Here is an 18,123-nt window from a genome sequence, read left to right as displayed (position 1 = left end):
CTGATATAACTGAGGATGTGGGGCACAGCAAAGCCTATAGCTTTTCCTGGAACTTAGGAGTCCCTGGGTAGCACAAATGGTTACCTGAAAGGCTTGTGGTTTACACCCACCCAGAGGCACCTCGGAAGGCCTGATGGTCTGCTTCAGAAGGATCACAGCCATCAAAACCATGGAGCAAAGCTCTACCCTGAACCATACGGGCTGCCATGAATTGACTCAACGGCAACTGGTGGTCCTAGTTCTGGAGTGCCTCGTTCCGTACCTTTTCTGTGCACAACCCACATAAGCCTCTTTAAGTCAGCCTTTCTGCTTTTGTCTGCCTTTTCATCATTATTTACCCAGACCTCACTATTTCACAGGAGGGGAGGGACTTAAACTGGAGGCTTGGAGAATGAAGGTGACCAAGGCCACTTCCTGTGCCGCAGCTGGGCAAACAAGCACTGTTTTATAGGCACCACAGGCAGCCTGAGCAGGGGCACCTTTTCCTCCCTACCTACACCCACACTGAATGGCTTCTGTATCATCACAGCACACTGAGCCTTATCCCTCAACTTGCTGACTTTGGAGAACCAAGATCAGCGCATGAAGAGCAGCTGCTCCAGCTGGCCCTGTGAGGCAGTTTAACTGTGTGCCCCTTCTTCACATCCCTTGGCTCCAAGTCCCCCAAATTGACTGAAGCTTCCTGGGTCTTCTATGCTCCACCCCTCGTGACCTTAAGGACTCTCTGCCACTGTCCTAACTCCTTTTCTACTTTGCAACAATGACCAGTCTGTTCTTCTGTTTGGAAAATTCCTGCTAGGTCTGAGGGATGATCTCAAGCGGCCTCAGTTGTGGTAGCCCAGGCCAGCCTGTCACCCAGAACTTCATCCCACCAGAGCGGGGTAACCCAGCAAAGTAACACCTCTGGACTGAAGTAAGGGCAAGCGTTTGCAGAGGAACTGACCCATGCATGTGAAGATTTACCCTCGGGACATCTCATGCCTGAAAGGTATACTACAGGCAAGCTCAGCTGATACAGTAAAGGTTAACCTGGAGGGGAGCTGGTGTGAGAGTTGTCTTAGGGCTTCAGTAAGCATCAAAATAGATTTCTCTTGTAAATCTACCCTCTGGTTTTGCACAAAACAGATCTAGTGCTGAAGGAGAACTTTAGAGATGGTGGGGATGGAGCAGGCTGGGGTGTCAATGTGAGTTCAGTAAAAAGCAGTGGGAGTGGGGAGCATATGTCAAAGAATTTCTGCATTAAAATGAACTTTAAAGATCAGATTTATTTGGAGAAAACAAAAAAACCCACAACCCAAAGGATGGGGATTTTACATCTCCCAGGTATTAAGTCTACAGATTACAAATCATTTTCATAGAAGATATTTTTGTACAAATTTTACATGTATTCAGGAGCTGGACATAAATCAATCAGTTTCTGCTTTAACAGGAGGGCAGAGCAAGGGAACGGGAAAGAACAGCTCTTTTGGACACAACTATTTGGAAGGAGAGTAGGCATGAAGAGGGTAAACCCTACTTCTCATTATCTACAGCAAATGGTTTTAAAAATAAAAAATTTCAACCTTGTGTCTCTCTCTCTAAAAGCCCATTTCCTAGTTTCTGACCAATCCATGCTCATTACTTAAAGTTAATTTACTTGGTAGAGCTTTCCTGCCCACTGGGTAGATGATTCATTATGCTTAGTGCCACGGCGAACCAACCAACACCCCTGCGTGGCCAACCTAGGGCCCGATGGCAGAAGGGCTTGCAAACAAGAGACCAAGGTGTCATTTCTCTGCAGGTACCACTGGAAGGACACCATCTACCAAGGTGACCCGTACAAAGGCGCATATAAAAGCAGGCAAGTTAAGCTACTGTGTTGTAAGAGAAACCAGGACCTTGTTACAGTTCTGTCATTTATTCTCTCAAGTGAAGCTAAACACGCAGGCATACATGCACACGCACACACACACACACGTCTAGGCCACATTATAAAACACTCGTGTGGGATTATCAGTGGAGAGAAGGAAATGTGTTAAAAAAAAAAAAAATCAAGGTTGTTAAGGCTCTCAATTTAACTGTCCCTATTTATCTACTCTCATTCACCACCAAAGACCATTAATTCTGAGTTTTCTGATCTGTAAAAGGGGTCAAAGTAACAGGAGCAGGCCCGGCTGATGAGAAGGAGTGAGAGAATAAAGACATCAAGGAGCCCATTCGCTTGAGAAAAACAGTGATTCCTCACCTGACAGCTTCCAGAGGCTGAGATACAAAATGCCTAAAATCAGGTATGTGACTTACATAGAAGCTGATTTTCTGGGATGTAACAATAAAGAACAGTGTAAGGAACACTAAGATAATGACAAGTCTAGACCTTTATAAGCTTCAAGGCTGACAGAACGTGGATATACTTGAAGTTTCAGAAAAGAGTGTTTAGAAAGGGCAAAACCAGGACACATATGACCCAGGAATTCCCACAACACCTAAGTGCTTCCTACTCCAGGAAAAAAAACCATTCATGTATTTATCGGAGGTCATACCATTTCCCTATTACCTGGTGCAAAAGAAATACTTGCCAAAGCTTCTTGATTTTCCCATATTTTTGGTCACCAAGCAGTCCTATTCTTTCACAAAGGCCTGTAGACTCACTCCCTACTACCCCCCTGGGGGGTAAAAATGGAAGAATTCCCCCTAGGCTGGCCCCAGGGACTAGCAGCCTCCCAGAGACTAAAACAACCTCAGAGACTATTTAACCTACCTTCCAAGGATGGACAATTTATTGAGATAATGTTTCAGAATTCATATATGCCACAATAGAATAATAAGAATTAAAAGGTAGAACTCTCGCGCTCTCCCTTATACCTGCCCTACCACGGCACTGGGTTTGGGTACTGCCCAGCCAGCTTCCAGACACTGAATCACTGTCATTACCACTTCTGCTAAATGGAGGCCTCTAGACACTAATCACACAGACAACTGCATGGTGTCATAAAATGCACAGCTTTTCCTCTGGAAGCTGCGTCTTTTTCTCTCTGGCGACATTGGTGATTCTCCAGTTAGTTCAATACTTTAAAGGCTGCAGCAGCATGCAAAAGAATTTCATTAAAAAAAAAAAAAAAAGTTAAGAAAGGTCTCCAGGAGATGGTGAGTTTTATTTTGTCGTGTCTGGACAGAGGTTTGATTTGCTCTTGAATGTTCCAGGGTGGAGAGAGACTAGGAGAAAGCACAGGACATAGAGGTCTATTCGGCGTAATCTTCTCCCTCGTTTTCATCTTCACCATCAACTGAGAGAGCAGCATACTTGCTTGCAGAACTGAATTTCTGTAACAGATTAGAGTGAAAATAACAAAGGCCTTGAACTCCCACATCAAAACTCAAGAAAAAGAACACAGATACTTTGGCAAAAGGAGAATGAATGCCCAGATTACAGCCACTTGCTCATTGGCATAACTGTAGTCACACAGCATCTTTTACCTTCATTCCGTGAAGGAGCGAGTGCAGTCAAAGGTACAAAAGGGGAAAACCAATTTATCTACCATCAGTCGCCACCCAAGACCATTCATTCTAGAGTTTTCTGACCTATAAAAGGGGTCAAAGAAACAGCAACAGGCATGGCTGTTTGGAAGGAGTCAGAGTAAAGACATCAAGGAGCCCATCTGCTCTAGAAGAACAGCAATTCCTCATTTGACAGCTCCCAGTGGCCGAGATACGAAATGCCTAAAATCAGGTATGTGGCTTCATGTACTATTTCAAACAAACACCAAAGTCTCATTTCCAACCACTCTACTTGTAGTCCCAAATGTTAAGGAGTCCAATGGCAAAAGTGAAAATATCAAGATCCTTTAAAAGTGGCATTTCAGAATAAGTGTGACCTGAGAGAAATTGAAGCCTTTAACACGTACAGAGGCTGGATTTTCTTCAGGTTTCTTTGGCTCAGGTGCAGATCTAGAGTCTTGATCCTTTTTGCCATCTTTCCTGCAGAGATTAAGCACAAAACCCCATCTTTAGGAGAGGACCCCCCTGACCCCGCAACTCTGAGGCACTGAACAGATACCTCCAATCACCAGTCCTTGCTATCTGGACATTTTACTATTTCTAGATTCTCAGAATTGTACCTATCTTTATTGGCTGACTTTAGTTTGTCCACAGTGAGAGATCTGGCAGTTAATTAGAGAACCAAGAACTTCTTAATTACAAAGACACTTGTATCTAGCACGGGATGAAAGATTCACGAATGACAAGAAAGAGAACATACCTATCAGACTCCTTCCAGTGGTCTCTGTTCCCTCCATCTCCTGGACCACGGCTGGAGTTCCCACTTTGGCCTTTTGGGACACTTAACCCATCTACTTTATTTTCATCTGCTTGAGAGAGAAAACATAAATTGAGGGCAGGTAGAAGACATACTCTCCCTTCTCCTAGGTTTCCCTTAAGCTGAAGAAATGTGTGTCCCTATGTAGTGAAGGAAATTCAGCCTCACCCAAACCCAGACTTCCTTCCTAAGGCTTTCTTCCCATGTCCTCTGTGTCACACGCACAAACAACCAAACAGGACCTCACTAAAAAGTTCCACTGCACTGTTATACCATCGTGAAAAGCAAGCTGGAAATAAGAACTACGATGCTCTGCAGTGACCTTGGACTTGCTAGAGGTGACATTTCTAATCTGGACTAAGCATGTTAATTTCCTTCCCTTTTGTTTGTTTCTTTTTTTTTTTTTTCTTTCCCTTTTAAAGAAATGCTCTAGCAGGAAAGGGCAGGGCTCCCTGCTTTCTCCAAAGAGACCACTCCCGCCCTCTACTGGCAGGGAAAGGTAGACAACCAAAGAACCTTTAACACAAAAACAGGTTCAAAATACACTGAAATTCAAAATTTCTTAACTCCTCTGTAGCCATTTTATTCAGGCGACATCACATTCTAGGTGAAATACTCATTTCCCTCTGTATTGTCTCACCTTTCCTTGATGGTCCTTCTTCAGATGGTTGAGCTGCAGCTACTTTCCCCCCAACACTAGAAGGAAAACACATGTAATCCTACACATCAGTTCTCTCACAGAAGGAAGAGATAAGGAACAACCACTCTCCAAGTGCAGTAAGCTTTACAGAGACCCCAGAATACATATACTTTTTTTGAACACTAAAACTTTAGACAATAAAAGCAGTAATTTGAACACTCAGTAAATGTTGTCACATGCAAGGCTGGTATTATTCTTCTCTATTTTACAAATGAGAATTCCTAAAACTCAGACATATGAAGTGACTCAAGGCCATACTGCCAGGTATGAGGCAGTGGGGGAAACGGAATTTGCTTTAGTTTATAGCAGTTGCAGATTTCTGTCGTATAAATACTCCTACCATGGCTGATTTCAAGCTACTAAGTGATGTTAACCATCTATCAAAACTCCCAAAAACTGAACAATGGCTTTCATGAGCCGGTTCCAGCACTTGACTGACTCTGAACTAAAGGAACAAAGATAGCATAACTTATAATTAAATGGTACATAAGGTCAACATCCCATAGGGCATTTTCTATCTGATACCACAACATGTAAGATTCTGGCTAATCATCTGCTACGTTTCCAGGCTGACTCACCTTGTAGGGGATTGCTGCTCTGTGTCTGAGCTCTGAGATCGAGCAGGAGGATTAGAGCTTCGCTTCACCCAAGCATTCTCCTTTGGTGGAGGGGCTGGCATTACCTTTAGAGGTTGATCAGGTTTGGGAGGCTTAGAAGTTGGAGAGTGACAATCTTCCTCCTTACTGAATATTTCATTTTCCAGAGACTTTTCACTCTCTCTCCTTCGTGCATCTGAAGTCAGAGTGGGAGGGTCAAGTTATCAGGGGAAAAAAAAAAAGTTTATTTTACAAGCCATCTTCATAGGATCTCAACAGAGAAGAAAATGGTCCGCACATGCAAGTTTACCTTTTTCCACTGTTATTCTTAAACAGACTCTAATTTGGCTCCTAATAGAATTAACCCCAAGCCAGTGGTTTTCAAATGTCATTTTTGAGAAAAAATGTTTTACTGATACACAGAAAAATAATGACTGTGATACACCTCAAAGGTTCTACCTTTCTTGGGTGTAAGGGAGTATCTTTTATTTCAGAATGTTAGCCTTTCTACATTTTCAGTATTAAAATGCTCTGACTTGGAGACTGAATGGCATGCGTATGTGTGTATGTGCAGGAGACCTATCATGAAACCCCAAACTCTAGGAACCACTGCTCAATTTCAATTCAGAGAAACACAACACCACACACACATGTGAAATATACTAAACAAGGTGTGATTACTTACAATCACATTTATACTTTTATGAAAAAGAATATACACATGTATTTTTTTTTTTAGAGGACACCAAATGTCTTAAAACTAGGAGCTTGTTTTGTCAGATTCTTTCTACATTTAAAGAGCAAGCTCTACAAAAGCAGGTATTACATCCTGCTACGAAGAGGCTACCCTAGTATGAATAATTTCTAGAAAACTCCTGTAACACTTGGATCAATTTCCAAATTACTTCAGCCTTGAGCCATGTTTTGATATGCTCAAGTACATACCAATTTAGAGGTGAGAGGAGAGACCTTAAAAACACTGGATCATGATAAGGGAAGAAGTATTATAACTGACCAGTTTAGGTTTCCGAAACACCGAAAATGCCTGTGACCAATCAGTAAAGTAAGTGAGGAAGAATCAAGACTAGAATATCATAGGTTGAGACTCCAGGTCTATACTGCTCTGGATAAACAAAACACTAAGATGTCAAGACATAAAATGAAGAGGCAAATCTGATAGTCAAGCACACTCTTTAGTGGCAGATTATTTATTAAACAGATCATCTAAGTCTCTTCTGGTGCCCATTTCTCAGAGCAGGCGATGGGAAACTCAGTCCATGTTAACCCAAATAAAGAGTTCGTGGAGCTGACGGAATTTAATACCCCAAGCCTCTACATAATTTGCTCCACATATCCCCCAGATAGCTTATGGAAAATGTCAATAATATGATACCCACCCTGGTCTGACTTACTTCTGCCAGATGTGGCTGAGGTCCCAGTCTGCGATGACTCACTTCCTGTCCTTGACCGTTCCCGCTCCTGAGTTTCTTCACTACGCCAGCTTGGGTGTCTGTGACAAAGAGATTAACGAAACATATCTCTGGTTCAACGAATGCCACCTTGGACGCATGCTGACCTTTTAAGAACCATTACTTATCAATATTTTATCATACTTGCTTTATCTATGGGTATGTGTGTATAAAACCAAACCCAATGCCGTTGAGTTGATTCTGACTCATAGTGACCCTGTATGTGTGTGCACTTATGTCTGAACAGATCTAATCAAGTTTCAAGCACTGCATTTAGTTTTAGGCTCTCTATAAGAACGGTAATTTTATGACTACTATAACCTTTCTCTCGGGAAAACCCCCAGATGATTCTGATTATACCCCTTAGTCCAATACTTCTACAATACTGCCCTCCCTTATTGGTAATACAATTTGGCAAGTCATTCAAAACTAGGCCCGGTTTTTCAGAACATTAATTTATTATAGGTGACTGCTCTATCCTATTAGATACACCTTTTATAATAAACTTTTGTAATGTCTTCTTTATTCTGAAATAACACTCAGATAATCTATCAACAAATACACAATTAAAATAAACAACAACAACAACAAACAAATAGTTGCCACTGAGTTGATTCGAACTCATGGAGACCCCATGTATGTCAGAGTAGAACTTGCTCCACAAGATTTTCAAACCCTTATTTTTTGGAACTCTTTGGGTGGACTCAAACCTCTAATCTTTTGGTTAGCAGCCAAGTCCATCAACTGTTTGCACCACCTAGAGCCTCCACCCACACTTAATATAAAATAAGTGAAGACACTTTATTCTACCCCTAGTAACTTGAAAGGTAAATACAATTTTTATCAACCTCTTCTTAATAACAAAAACCCTGTGGTGGATGTAAAGTCCCTGGGTGACACAAGTGGTCTGTGATTCGCTGCTAGCCTAAATGCTGGTGGTTCAAACCCACCCAGCTGCATCACAGAAAAAAGGCCTAACGATCTGCTTCGGTAAAGATCACAGCCAGGAAAGCCCCATGGAGCAGTTCTGCTAACACCTGGGCTCGCCATAAGTCAGAATCAACAGCAGTGGAGCTGGTTGTGGTTTTTACAGTTGAAGCAGTGGATGGCAAACTTTTTCTTAAAAAGCCAGAAACTAAGTATTTCAGGCTTGTAGACTGGACAACCTCTGTCCCAACTACTCAACCCTGTTGTTGTAAGGCAAAAGCAGCCACAGATATACATACGTCAATGGGCAAGGCTGTGATCCAATACAAAACATTATTTACAAACACAGGCAACAGGCCATATCTGCCGACTCCTGTATTAAAGTGGCAGCAACTTGCATTTGTAGCAGGCTTATTTATTTTTTTCTAGTCTGGTAGGACGTCTGGAAATCACGAGGCGTGGAACAACTCTTCCTCGTGTGACACTGTCTCACATACAGCAGATGGCCTAGCATTCCATTCCCGGCCCACTAAATGCCTGTCATCTGCACCCAACAAGACCAACACAAATTTCCCAAATGCTGACAGTGTCCTGCTCCCATTAAGAATGACTGAACCGACCGACGAGAAACCGTAATTGAAAATAACTTTACCTCTCTCGAGGCCGTCGTTCTAGTTTTGGCTCATCCAGCTGACGCTGTAATTTCTCCTGTTCCTTCTGTAGCCGCTCTTCTACTTCTCGTTCTCTAGCAGCTGTGTCAACAGGCTTTGCCCCTCCAAAGATGGATGCCGCTCGACTGGACTGGGAGGTGCTAGCAGAGGAATCATCTTCCTTAGGAGCGCTCCGAGGCTTTAGATTCAGTTTGGGTCTTTGGGGGGGACCTAAGTTAAATGAAACTCTAAGTAATAGTTTTTCAAATCATCAAAAGCTGATGCCTGAAAGCCAGATTCCCAGATACAGCACTGTGAGGTGCTATCCAGGCTTCAGGTTAGTGGCCTAGCCAATTCAGCATAAAAGGTAAGATGAGAGATCATTAGGAAACGGGCAACTTAAATAACCAAGTCTAATGGAATCCGCCAGGCGCTCCTTGGAAACTCTATGGGGCACTTCTACTCTGTCCTACAGGGTCGCTATGAATCGGAATCGACTCGACAGCAGTGGGGTTTTTTTTGGAATAGAATCTAACCTTTCCTCTACCATATCTGTGATGAAATATCAGCCCATAGCAAAGATTTAAAAAATGGTAAAAATGTAAATGGTAAAATAACATTTACCATGGTTACTATTACTTAAGTAGAAATTTTCTACCATGATCAAACTACTGGGCGAAAGCACCTTGTTCAAAAATCTGGTCTAGAAGATGGGTGCCTTCAGCAGTTTAAGACGATAGTATCAACGATAGGAAAGTTCTTACATTCTTTTTAACATACATTTGATGGGTGATTCACAGGGCAAAGCATGCAATGCTGAACATATGAATTTAAATTCTAAGGTAGTCTGACTTCTTCCTTAGTTCAAGTTGTCAGAATACTTCAAGAATACTTAAATACTTAAGTGTTTCAAGGAAATCATGTTTCTTAAAATCACTGTTTATCCTAAATATTTCAGACACCCAAAAGCAGCTGAAGCCTCCTGAGTATTCCTCCCCAATCATACATGCCTCACTGAGCTGTCTTCTCATAACCAGACTGAATTTGATGTTATCATTCCCATGAATGTCTTCATACTTTCACTACTTACCTATGTGCTTCCAAGAAAAAAGGGCATACTATTTATGCAGACCCCAAATTCTGGTAAAAAGACCAGACTTAATGGTCTGAGACTAGAAGGACCCCGGTGGTCATGGTCCCCAGACCTTCTGTTAGCCCAAGACAGGAGCCATTCCCAAAACCAACTCTTCAGACAAGGACTGGACTGGACTGGACAATGGGATAGAAGATGATACTGGCGAAGAATGAGCTTCCTGGATCAAGTAGACACTTCAGACTATGTTGGCATCTCCTGTCTGGAGGGGAGATGAGATGGCAGAGGGGGTCAGAAGCTGGCTGAATGGACACAAAGAGAGAGAGTGGAGGGAAAGTGCGTGCTTTCTGTCTCATTACGGGGAGAGCAATTAGGAGTATATAGCGAAGTGTATGTGAATTTCTGTATGAGAGCCTGACTACATTTGTAAACTTTCACTTAAAGCACAATAAAAATTAAAAAAAAAAGAAAAAGAGTATACTCTTCAAGTTTTCAATTTTCTGTAAGGGTTTTAAGTTGGCAGTTTATACAGCTTCTGAGACACCTTTGAAAGCTGTGTAACTTTGGGAAGTGGCCATTACCTTCACTTTTACATGACAACTCACTTAAGGTCATACAGCTAATATTTAATGGACCAGGGAATGAAATCCTATTAATCAAAGCAACTCAAATGCTCCTTCCACTATGGTACACAATGTTGCTTTCTTTTTCCTTTGAGAACTTGATAAACAATTTATTTAACACCTATATGGCTAGATTCTATTCCAGGAATAACTGTTATGTAGTTTAGTTCCTGCCTACAAAGGAGCCCAACTTAGTGGGAGAGTCAGTGTAAAAAGGAATAATATAGTGTGCTAAATTCTACAAAACAGATTTATACATATGAAAGATACAAGAGTGGGATTATGTTTGGGAGAGCCCGTGCAGGCTTCAAAATGGTGACACCTGAGCACAGTCTTCAGCAAAGAACATGCACCTAAGAGGAAGAGGGGTAGGGGACAACGCTAAAGAGGTAAATGGCAGGCAAAACGGTGACGGTGCTTGTACGTCAAACAGACACAGACAAAGGGATATCTTTCAGGCCACAGGGAGACTAAGGTTTTTAAAAGGAAAAGAATACTTTAATTAGATCTTGTTTCTCAAGACAACTGGGCTCAATCTGGAGAATGGAGTGAGGTAGGGAAATCTCTTAGGAAGCAACTGCCAGTAATGTGGTGCAGCAATGAGACCTGAACAAAGGTAGCAGCGCAACTCTGGAGAAGAGGGAGCAGATTTTAGAGGGAGTGAGGGGGTAAGATCAACAGGAAAAAATAGGTGTGCAGTTAATGGGGGGAGGTAAGGAATGGTGAAAGAGGAAAAGGTCAGGAGTCAGTGAGGCCCACATCTGAGCTTCCACTTTTCTCACTTGTAAAACAGAAATGCTAATTATACATATACCACAGAACTTCTTAGGACTGAATAATCCTTGTATGAGCACCTGGCTCATTACTGAAAATTAAATGATGATGATGTACATAAAACACTTAGCACAAAGGTCAGGACTAATATAGGGATGTTAAAAGGCCATGTCTACGGTCTAAGAATAAGTTATGGTTAGAAGAACTCTGGGCTACATACCTTACTTTTTTGATGACATCGTTAAAGTCAGAACACAAGTGGTGATCATTTATTAATAATTTTTGATAAGTCAGATTTGTAACAGTATATGTTTTATATAAACAGTATAGCATTAGCAGCCTAATTTTAGAATGCATATACTGCCATCTTATCACTAATTATGGAACATCAATTACTGTGGTGTAATGGTACTGAAATCAGCCAAAAAAAAAAAACCACCCCCTAGAACAACCCAAACCCGTTGCCACTGAGTTGCTTCTGACTCATAGTGACCCTATAGGACAGAGCAAAACTGCCCTACAGGGTTTACAAGGAGCTGCTGGCGGATTGGAACTGCTGATTATTACTGGCTACAAGACTGTGTGTTTAATCAGAGTCTCATTTTCTTCACTTGAAAAATGAGGCTAACACCACCACCGATTTTAAATGTTAAATGAGATCACCCAATTTAAGAATGTTTGCCAAATGTTTTTTCGCTTTTCTACTTAGTTTATTCAATACAATTTTAAATGAAAAACCTATATGTTGAGGCATGTAAGACGGAAAGAACTGGACTTTGCTTTATTCCCATGATGACATCCTTATTCAATGCTCTTTCCACTATACTCTGCTGCCTCCTTTATAATGTATGAAACAGATTTGTGCCTACTTGTGGGATCTGAAACATAACGAGCATTCCAATCTGTCTTCTCAGTGGTCTGCTCCATAAGTAAGCAAAAGAAAATGATTACCTCTATCATCACGCCTATAATCATCCCGAGAGTAATCATCTCTGGAGCCCCACGACCGATCGTCCCTTCTGTCGTATCGGTCTTCATAGCGGTCCCCACCTCCTCTGTAGTCATCATCCCTTCGGTACCCACTACCAAACGCTCTTCTGCCACTGCCTATCCTGGAGTCATAGCCTGTAAATAGGTTCCAAATTACATTCATCACCCTGGAACAAAGAAATGGCAAAAAAGGAGTTCTTGAAAGAAAGCCATTTAACCTAACTGTGCTTTATAATTACCTCTATCATAGTCTCTGCTGCCCCGGTCATCATATCGATCCCGGCCCCCATAGCGATCCATATCCCGGCGTGGGCCGTCACGATAGCCATCACGATAGCCGTCACGATACCGGTCTGAATCGTAACGATCACGGTACTCTAGAGAAAACAAAAATGACAGGTAATAATATCCCCTTTGTTTCTTTGGTGTCATCATCAGAAAGAAACATGACAGCCCATTAGGTCAATTTGATGTCATGAATTTGTATTCACTGCTATGCCTCAGTTTTCATTAAAATAAATCACATTATATCCAAAGTGAAAGAATGTATATCAAATCAAGCTCTTCTTGAATTTATCTGATCTCTTTGAAAAATTTCCCCCGTAATTCAATAAATGTTGCTGGACTAACAATTCAGAAGGGAGGAAAAAGTGTAATCTGTATATAATCCCATGATGAATTTCCAGAAGGATCGAAGGTTTAAATATAAAAATGTAAGCACAGAATACTAGAATAAAGTATAGTCGGAATTTTGTATGCTTGATAACAAAGAACCAAAGACCACTTTAAAAAGTTCAGCACAGGAAAATACTCATAGCACAAATCTGGGAAAAAAGTATGTGAAATATATTGTCTAATTACTTAAGTAACAGAAACAAAAATAGGACATTGTTTTCCTATTCCTAAAAGGGCAAAGATTAATACAAATCTTTGTACCCCAGTGTTGGCAAAATTTAGGGGAATATGTCAATTACTGTACTGTCAATGAGAGCTTAAAACAGTACAGCCACTCTGAAAGTTGTTTTAGAAATATGCAGTTATTGTTGTGTGCCGTTTAGTTGATTTCGACTCATAGCGACCCCATGTAACAAAGCACATCTTCCCCTATACAGCTTTCAAAGCTTTAATTTTATGGGAACAGACTGCCATGTCTTTCTCCCATGGAGCTGCTGAGTGGGCTCTAACCACCAAACTTTCAATTAGCAGCCAAGTGCTTAACTGCTGAGCTACCAGTGATCCCTAGAAATATGCATTAAAAAGCTTAATAAAAAAAATTCAGATCAGGCACACCTTCCCTCTGGGCCAGTAATTCAATTTCTAGGAATTTATCCCAAGGAAATAACTGGACGCTGAACAAAGAATAGGTGTATAAAAATGTTCATTGCAATGCTGTTTATAATAGTAAAACTGTGGAGCACCTAACAAGGTATAGTTTAAATTATGAGGCAACCATGCAGAGCAGCCATTAAAAATTGAGAGGTATATTTAATGTGTTCATGACACATTATTTGAAACGTTATATTCTGTATTTTACGCCAGAGATGTATATTAGTATCCAAAACCAGTGAAACCAAACCCATTGCCATCAAGTTGATTTTGACTTACGGCAACCCTATAGGACAGAGTAGAACAGCCTGGAGTTGGCTGGTGGATTCGAACTGCCGACCTTTTGGTCAGTACCCAAGCTTTTAACCACTGCGCTACCAGGGCTCTATATCAGTATCAGATGCCCCAAATACCAGAAATTTGTTTAAAAGAGTGTAGTAGCTCAGATGGTAAAATGGGCAGTAGAAGCCAGTTATAGAAAGCAGAGCTGTTATTTAGCTCCAACTGACGGCACCCAGATCTTCCAATTTTCCAAGAGAAGCTGGAAATGCAGATTTTCATATGAAAAATCTGTTTGTAATACAGGACAACTAAATTAAAAACAAAACCAACTAACAAAAAAACCCCAACCTTAAAAACATTTTCAGGGCTAATAATTTGTGTGTGCAAGCCACACACGGATCTTATTTTTGTGACTACTTCCTTTTAAACAATGATTTATTTCATTTTGGAAACGACATTTTGTCAATGTCACCAGATGTAACATTTCCTAATATTTTAATTTTCATAAATTAAAGGACATGCTGTTAGTAAAATAATTATATACAGAAGAAAATCTAACATAGGTTACAAAAAACAAAACAAAAAACAGCCATGCATTTCCTTTGACAATATTTTAAATTTCTGGAGCAGAAAATGAACTCTGTACTTGATTATTTACATAATATTAAAATTCTAACAGGCTTGCAATCACAGAGAAAACACAGACGCACGGTGAAGAAGCACCTTAGTATGCTGTTACTGGACAGTTAGCCAGGGCACAAATATTTGCTGAGGTTTTACAGTAATATTTAGAGCCTCCCAAAGGGGTTTTTTTTTTTGGCCTAACACTTAGGATAGGAGTCTCTGACATCATGTCCATAGAATCCTTCTGATAAAGAATGACCGACCTCTTGGTATACAGTAAAAGAACCTGCGAAAGCCAGAACCTGTGTAAGGCAGAAACCTGTCAGAAAGGGACAACTAAAACAGTTTCCACTAGACAGTGATAGGAAAGTGGAGACTGTACCCTGTGAAAGGCAGAAAACTAGCAAGACCCAGAAAAACAAGGCAGTCCAGGTGAGTTCCAGCTTTCACAGGTTTCACTGTAGTCTGGGGTCTCCAACTCATGTTGGGCTATGAGAAATTTGACTTTGAGGCCATCACCTAAGGCCTTATACCTGGCAGCTTTGGGTAATGACAGCACCTTCACTCTTTCTTGCTATCCATCCTGCAAGATGCTACTCCTGCCTGCTCTAAACTCAACATTTCAAGTGAGAATGTGGTCACGCATCTTGACTATAAAAAGGGCCCTTGTTCTGATCGTCTGCTTTTTCTTTCAAGAGTTATTTCTACCAGTTAACGAAAGAACACCTCTTGTATAGGTACTGAAGCGAAGTACTCTAGATAGTTCTCAGAGCTTTGTTGGGTCCCAAAGATTTAAGTCAGATATAAACTTACGGATTTATGCTTCCTTCTGATTGATCTCTGCCCCGTTCTTTCTTCCCCCACATCTTACTAAAGAGGACTGTCAACACTACTCTCAACCAGGAACTGTATCTCGTACTGCTTCCTCAATTATTTGGTACAGAACTCGCTAGGTGTCTTACAAAATTAAAATGTTTGTGAATTTACGTTGTTCTTTCCATTTCTTTTTACTTAATATTCCAAACATATGGAAAAGTACAGAAGTTATTATAACAAATTTATGAAATCATCTCTCAGGTTTAGTGGATATCAATACTTGCCATATTTACCTCAGTTTTGTTATTTAAAAGTAATGCTATATATATACAGCTAAAGGACCCCTACTACCCCCATCAGCAAAAATGACGGAGGGGGGTATATTACCAAGCATACTTTCCAATTTTTAGAACTTATATATTAATTAACAGCATATAATAATACTGACATATGTGCTCCCCCCCCAACATAACAGGCTTTTAATTTTATTCCTATTTGTTACATGTATGTTATGCCAAAACCTACTGCGTTTTTTGGACAAATCACTTCTCTCCCTTTTCTTCACCATATAGGTCTCTCTTTTTTTTTTTTTTAATTACTTTTAGTGTTGAGCCTTTTTTGATGTATTTTAGCGAAGTTGCATAATTTTCTACATAAATGTTTTACAAACCTTTTCCTGGATTTAGGTGGTGTATGTAAAAGTTGTAACTCACCCCTAACTCCCCCCCATGACACTTGCTAGTCCCCTTCTCTGTCCAAACTACCATACATTTTATTCATTTATACATTGTCTCTCTCTCCCTCCTACAAAGTATGCCCAATTAAGGTAGGACTTTTGATCTGTTTTGTTCACTGCTGTATACTTAGACTAGAACAGTATCTGGCACATGGTTGACATTTAGTACTTTTTAAGTGAATGAATCTTCTGTTACTTTAAAACATCTTAAAAATTATATTTTAACAATGAAAACAAGAAAAAAGGGCGGAACCTACAGATGCTGATACTCATCAGACATAAAAATTATCTCATGGGATCAATTCTTTTAGTCTGGAGGCTTAGGGCCATGGTCTTGTGGTACAATCCAATCAACTGACAGGTTTTAAAAAGTTTATATTCTACCTTCCAGTATGATAAGTACTATCTGGGGTCTTAAAAGCTTAGGAGCAGTCATCTAAGATACAACTATTGATCTTTATTTGTCTGGAACAAAAGAGAAATAAGGAAAAGAATCAGAGAAGGGCTGGACTACAGGACTGTCTACGTGAACCACTGCTTCCTACACTTTGAGACCAGAAGAACTAGATGGTGCCTCATCAGGAACACAATGGATGAATCCTGATAAAAAGGGAAAAACACGTGGAACAGAACTTCAAATTCTTAATGAATCCAGACTTAGTGGACCTACTGAGATTGGACAAGTCCCTGAGACTATGGCCCTGAGTTACTCTTCAAGCCTTGAATTCAAATTATCCCCTCGAGTCACCTTTAAACTAAACTACAGTTTAGCCCCAAAATAAAGACTGTCATCCTCGAGTACTGAGTTTCTTTAAAAAAGAAAAAAATCAGTAAGACCAAAGGGCCAGCGGCTATTTTAAAGAATAGACGAGAAGACTGGGGGGCAGGGAGATTAAGGAGAAGGAAGTGAAACAACTAGAACACAAATAACAAGAATGGTGATACAATGTGAAAAATGTAACCAATGCCATTAATTATTATGTCTAGAAACTGAGGAATGGGACTAGGTTTTGCTGTGTATACTTTCGACAAAAATAAAATTAAGAATAAAATTAAAAAAAGTTACATTTTAATTGTTTGCTGCTAGTACACAGTATCCCAACCAATTTTTGTATACTGCTCTTGCCCTGGCAATTTTTGCTCAATGCTTATTAGGTTCAAACAGTTTGCTTCATAGTATCTGCTGGATTTCTTTATAAACAACTGTCTCAACCTGCCCACCCCCAATTATGTCTGATAATTACACATTTTTTTTTATTATGCTGGCTAGGAGGAGCTTAAGTACAATGTTGAATAGCAGATGTCCTTGTCTTATTCCTGATTTTAAAGGGAATGTTTCTAATGTTTCACTGTATATACCAACCATCAAGTTAAGAAATGTACCATCTATTCTTTGGTAAGGTTTTTACTTTTTAAATTATGAATTTACTAGTTCTTTTCTGTGTCTGTATCAATTATTTTGGATATTACCAAATTATCAATATGTTTTCTGTATCTATTGCTTTTACCTCTTCTATCTGCTAATGTGATCATTTACATCAACACATTTGTACTATTGCTAAACCCCCAAGCATGAAAGAAATGAACTTTATAAAATGAACTTACTGTCTCCAAAGCTATCATCACCTCTTCTAGGGGGGTAGTCATCAAAGCTGTCTGTGGTTGGACGGGCCCTCCAGTCTGTATCTGTTTTGTCAGAATCCCGATTTCTATCTCGGCCAAAAGAACGATCATCCCTGTCTATATATTAAAACAACAAAAAAACGTAAATTAGCTCACAAAATTTTTGCCAAATATCTCTCAAAAAACAAAACAAAACAGAACAAAAACCCATTGCTGTCAAGTCAATTTCAACTCACAGTGACCTTACAGGACAGAGTAGAACTGCCCCATAGGGTTTCCAAATGTACAAATCTTTATGGAAGCAGACTGGCCCATCTTTCTCCCACAGAGTGGCTGGGGGGTTTGAACGGCCGACCTCTCCATTAACAGCTGAGTGCCTGACCACTGCACCACCAGGGTTCCTTAATACCTCTCACAGGTGTAAAAAAACTCCCTTACTGTACTGTATTTCTTTTATATCACGGCCTCATCACGAAGTTGCCCAGCCCCCAACTCAACTGAATGATTCTCTTCCTCACATTTACTGCTACTGGTTTGGACCTTTTCTATCCCATGTTCTGTGTAGGCCAGGAGCCCGACACATCCATGAATTATGTCTTTCAT

At 40.4% G+C, this 18,123-nt stretch overlaps 1 protein-coding gene across 4 annotated transcripts in view; it reads right to left on the bottom strand.

The window, feature by feature from the left end:
- Positions 1-1,245: 1,245 nt before the first annotated feature.
- EIF4B (eukaryotic translation initiation factor 4B) overlaps positions 1,246-18,123 on the bottom strand; it is a 33,246-nt gene continuing 16,368 nt past the window's right edge. The window contains exons 6-15 of one of the 4 annotated variants that reach the window (XM_049883231.1): positions 17,503-17,637; positions 12,353-12,490; positions 12,075-12,248; positions 8,636-8,864; positions 6,985-7,097; positions 5,570-5,783; positions 4,932-4,987; positions 4,235-4,343; positions 3,882-3,954; positions 1,246-3,300 (exon numbers count right to left, since the gene is read on the bottom strand). In XM_049883231.1, the coding sequence (XP_049739188.1) occupies positions 3,220-3,300; positions 3,882-3,954; positions 4,235-4,343; positions 4,932-4,987; positions 5,570-5,783; positions 6,985-7,097; positions 8,636-8,864; positions 12,075-12,248; positions 12,353-12,490; positions 17,503-17,637 (1,322 nt within the window). In that variant the 3' untranslated portion in view covers positions 1,246-3,219. The remainder of the gene's footprint in view (positions 3,301-3,881; positions 3,955-4,234; positions 4,344-4,931; positions 4,988-5,569; positions 5,784-6,984; positions 7,098-8,635; positions 8,865-12,074; positions 12,249-12,352; positions 12,491-17,502; positions 17,638-18,123) is intronic. The other 3 variants (XM_049883233.1, XM_049883234.1, XM_049883235.1) reach the window with 3 other exon arrangements.

This window comes from Elephas maximus, chromosome 4, assembly GCF_024166365.1.
Source record: "Elephas maximus indicus isolate mEleMax1 chromosome 4, mEleMax1 primary haplotype, whole genome shotgun sequence".
In the NCBI taxonomy this organism is placed as follows: Eukaryota; Metazoa; Chordata; class Mammalia; order Proboscidea; family Elephantidae; genus Elephas; species Elephas maximus.
Note: the sequence above shows the minus strand (reverse complement) of the source record. Positions and strands in the feature narration are given on the sequence as shown.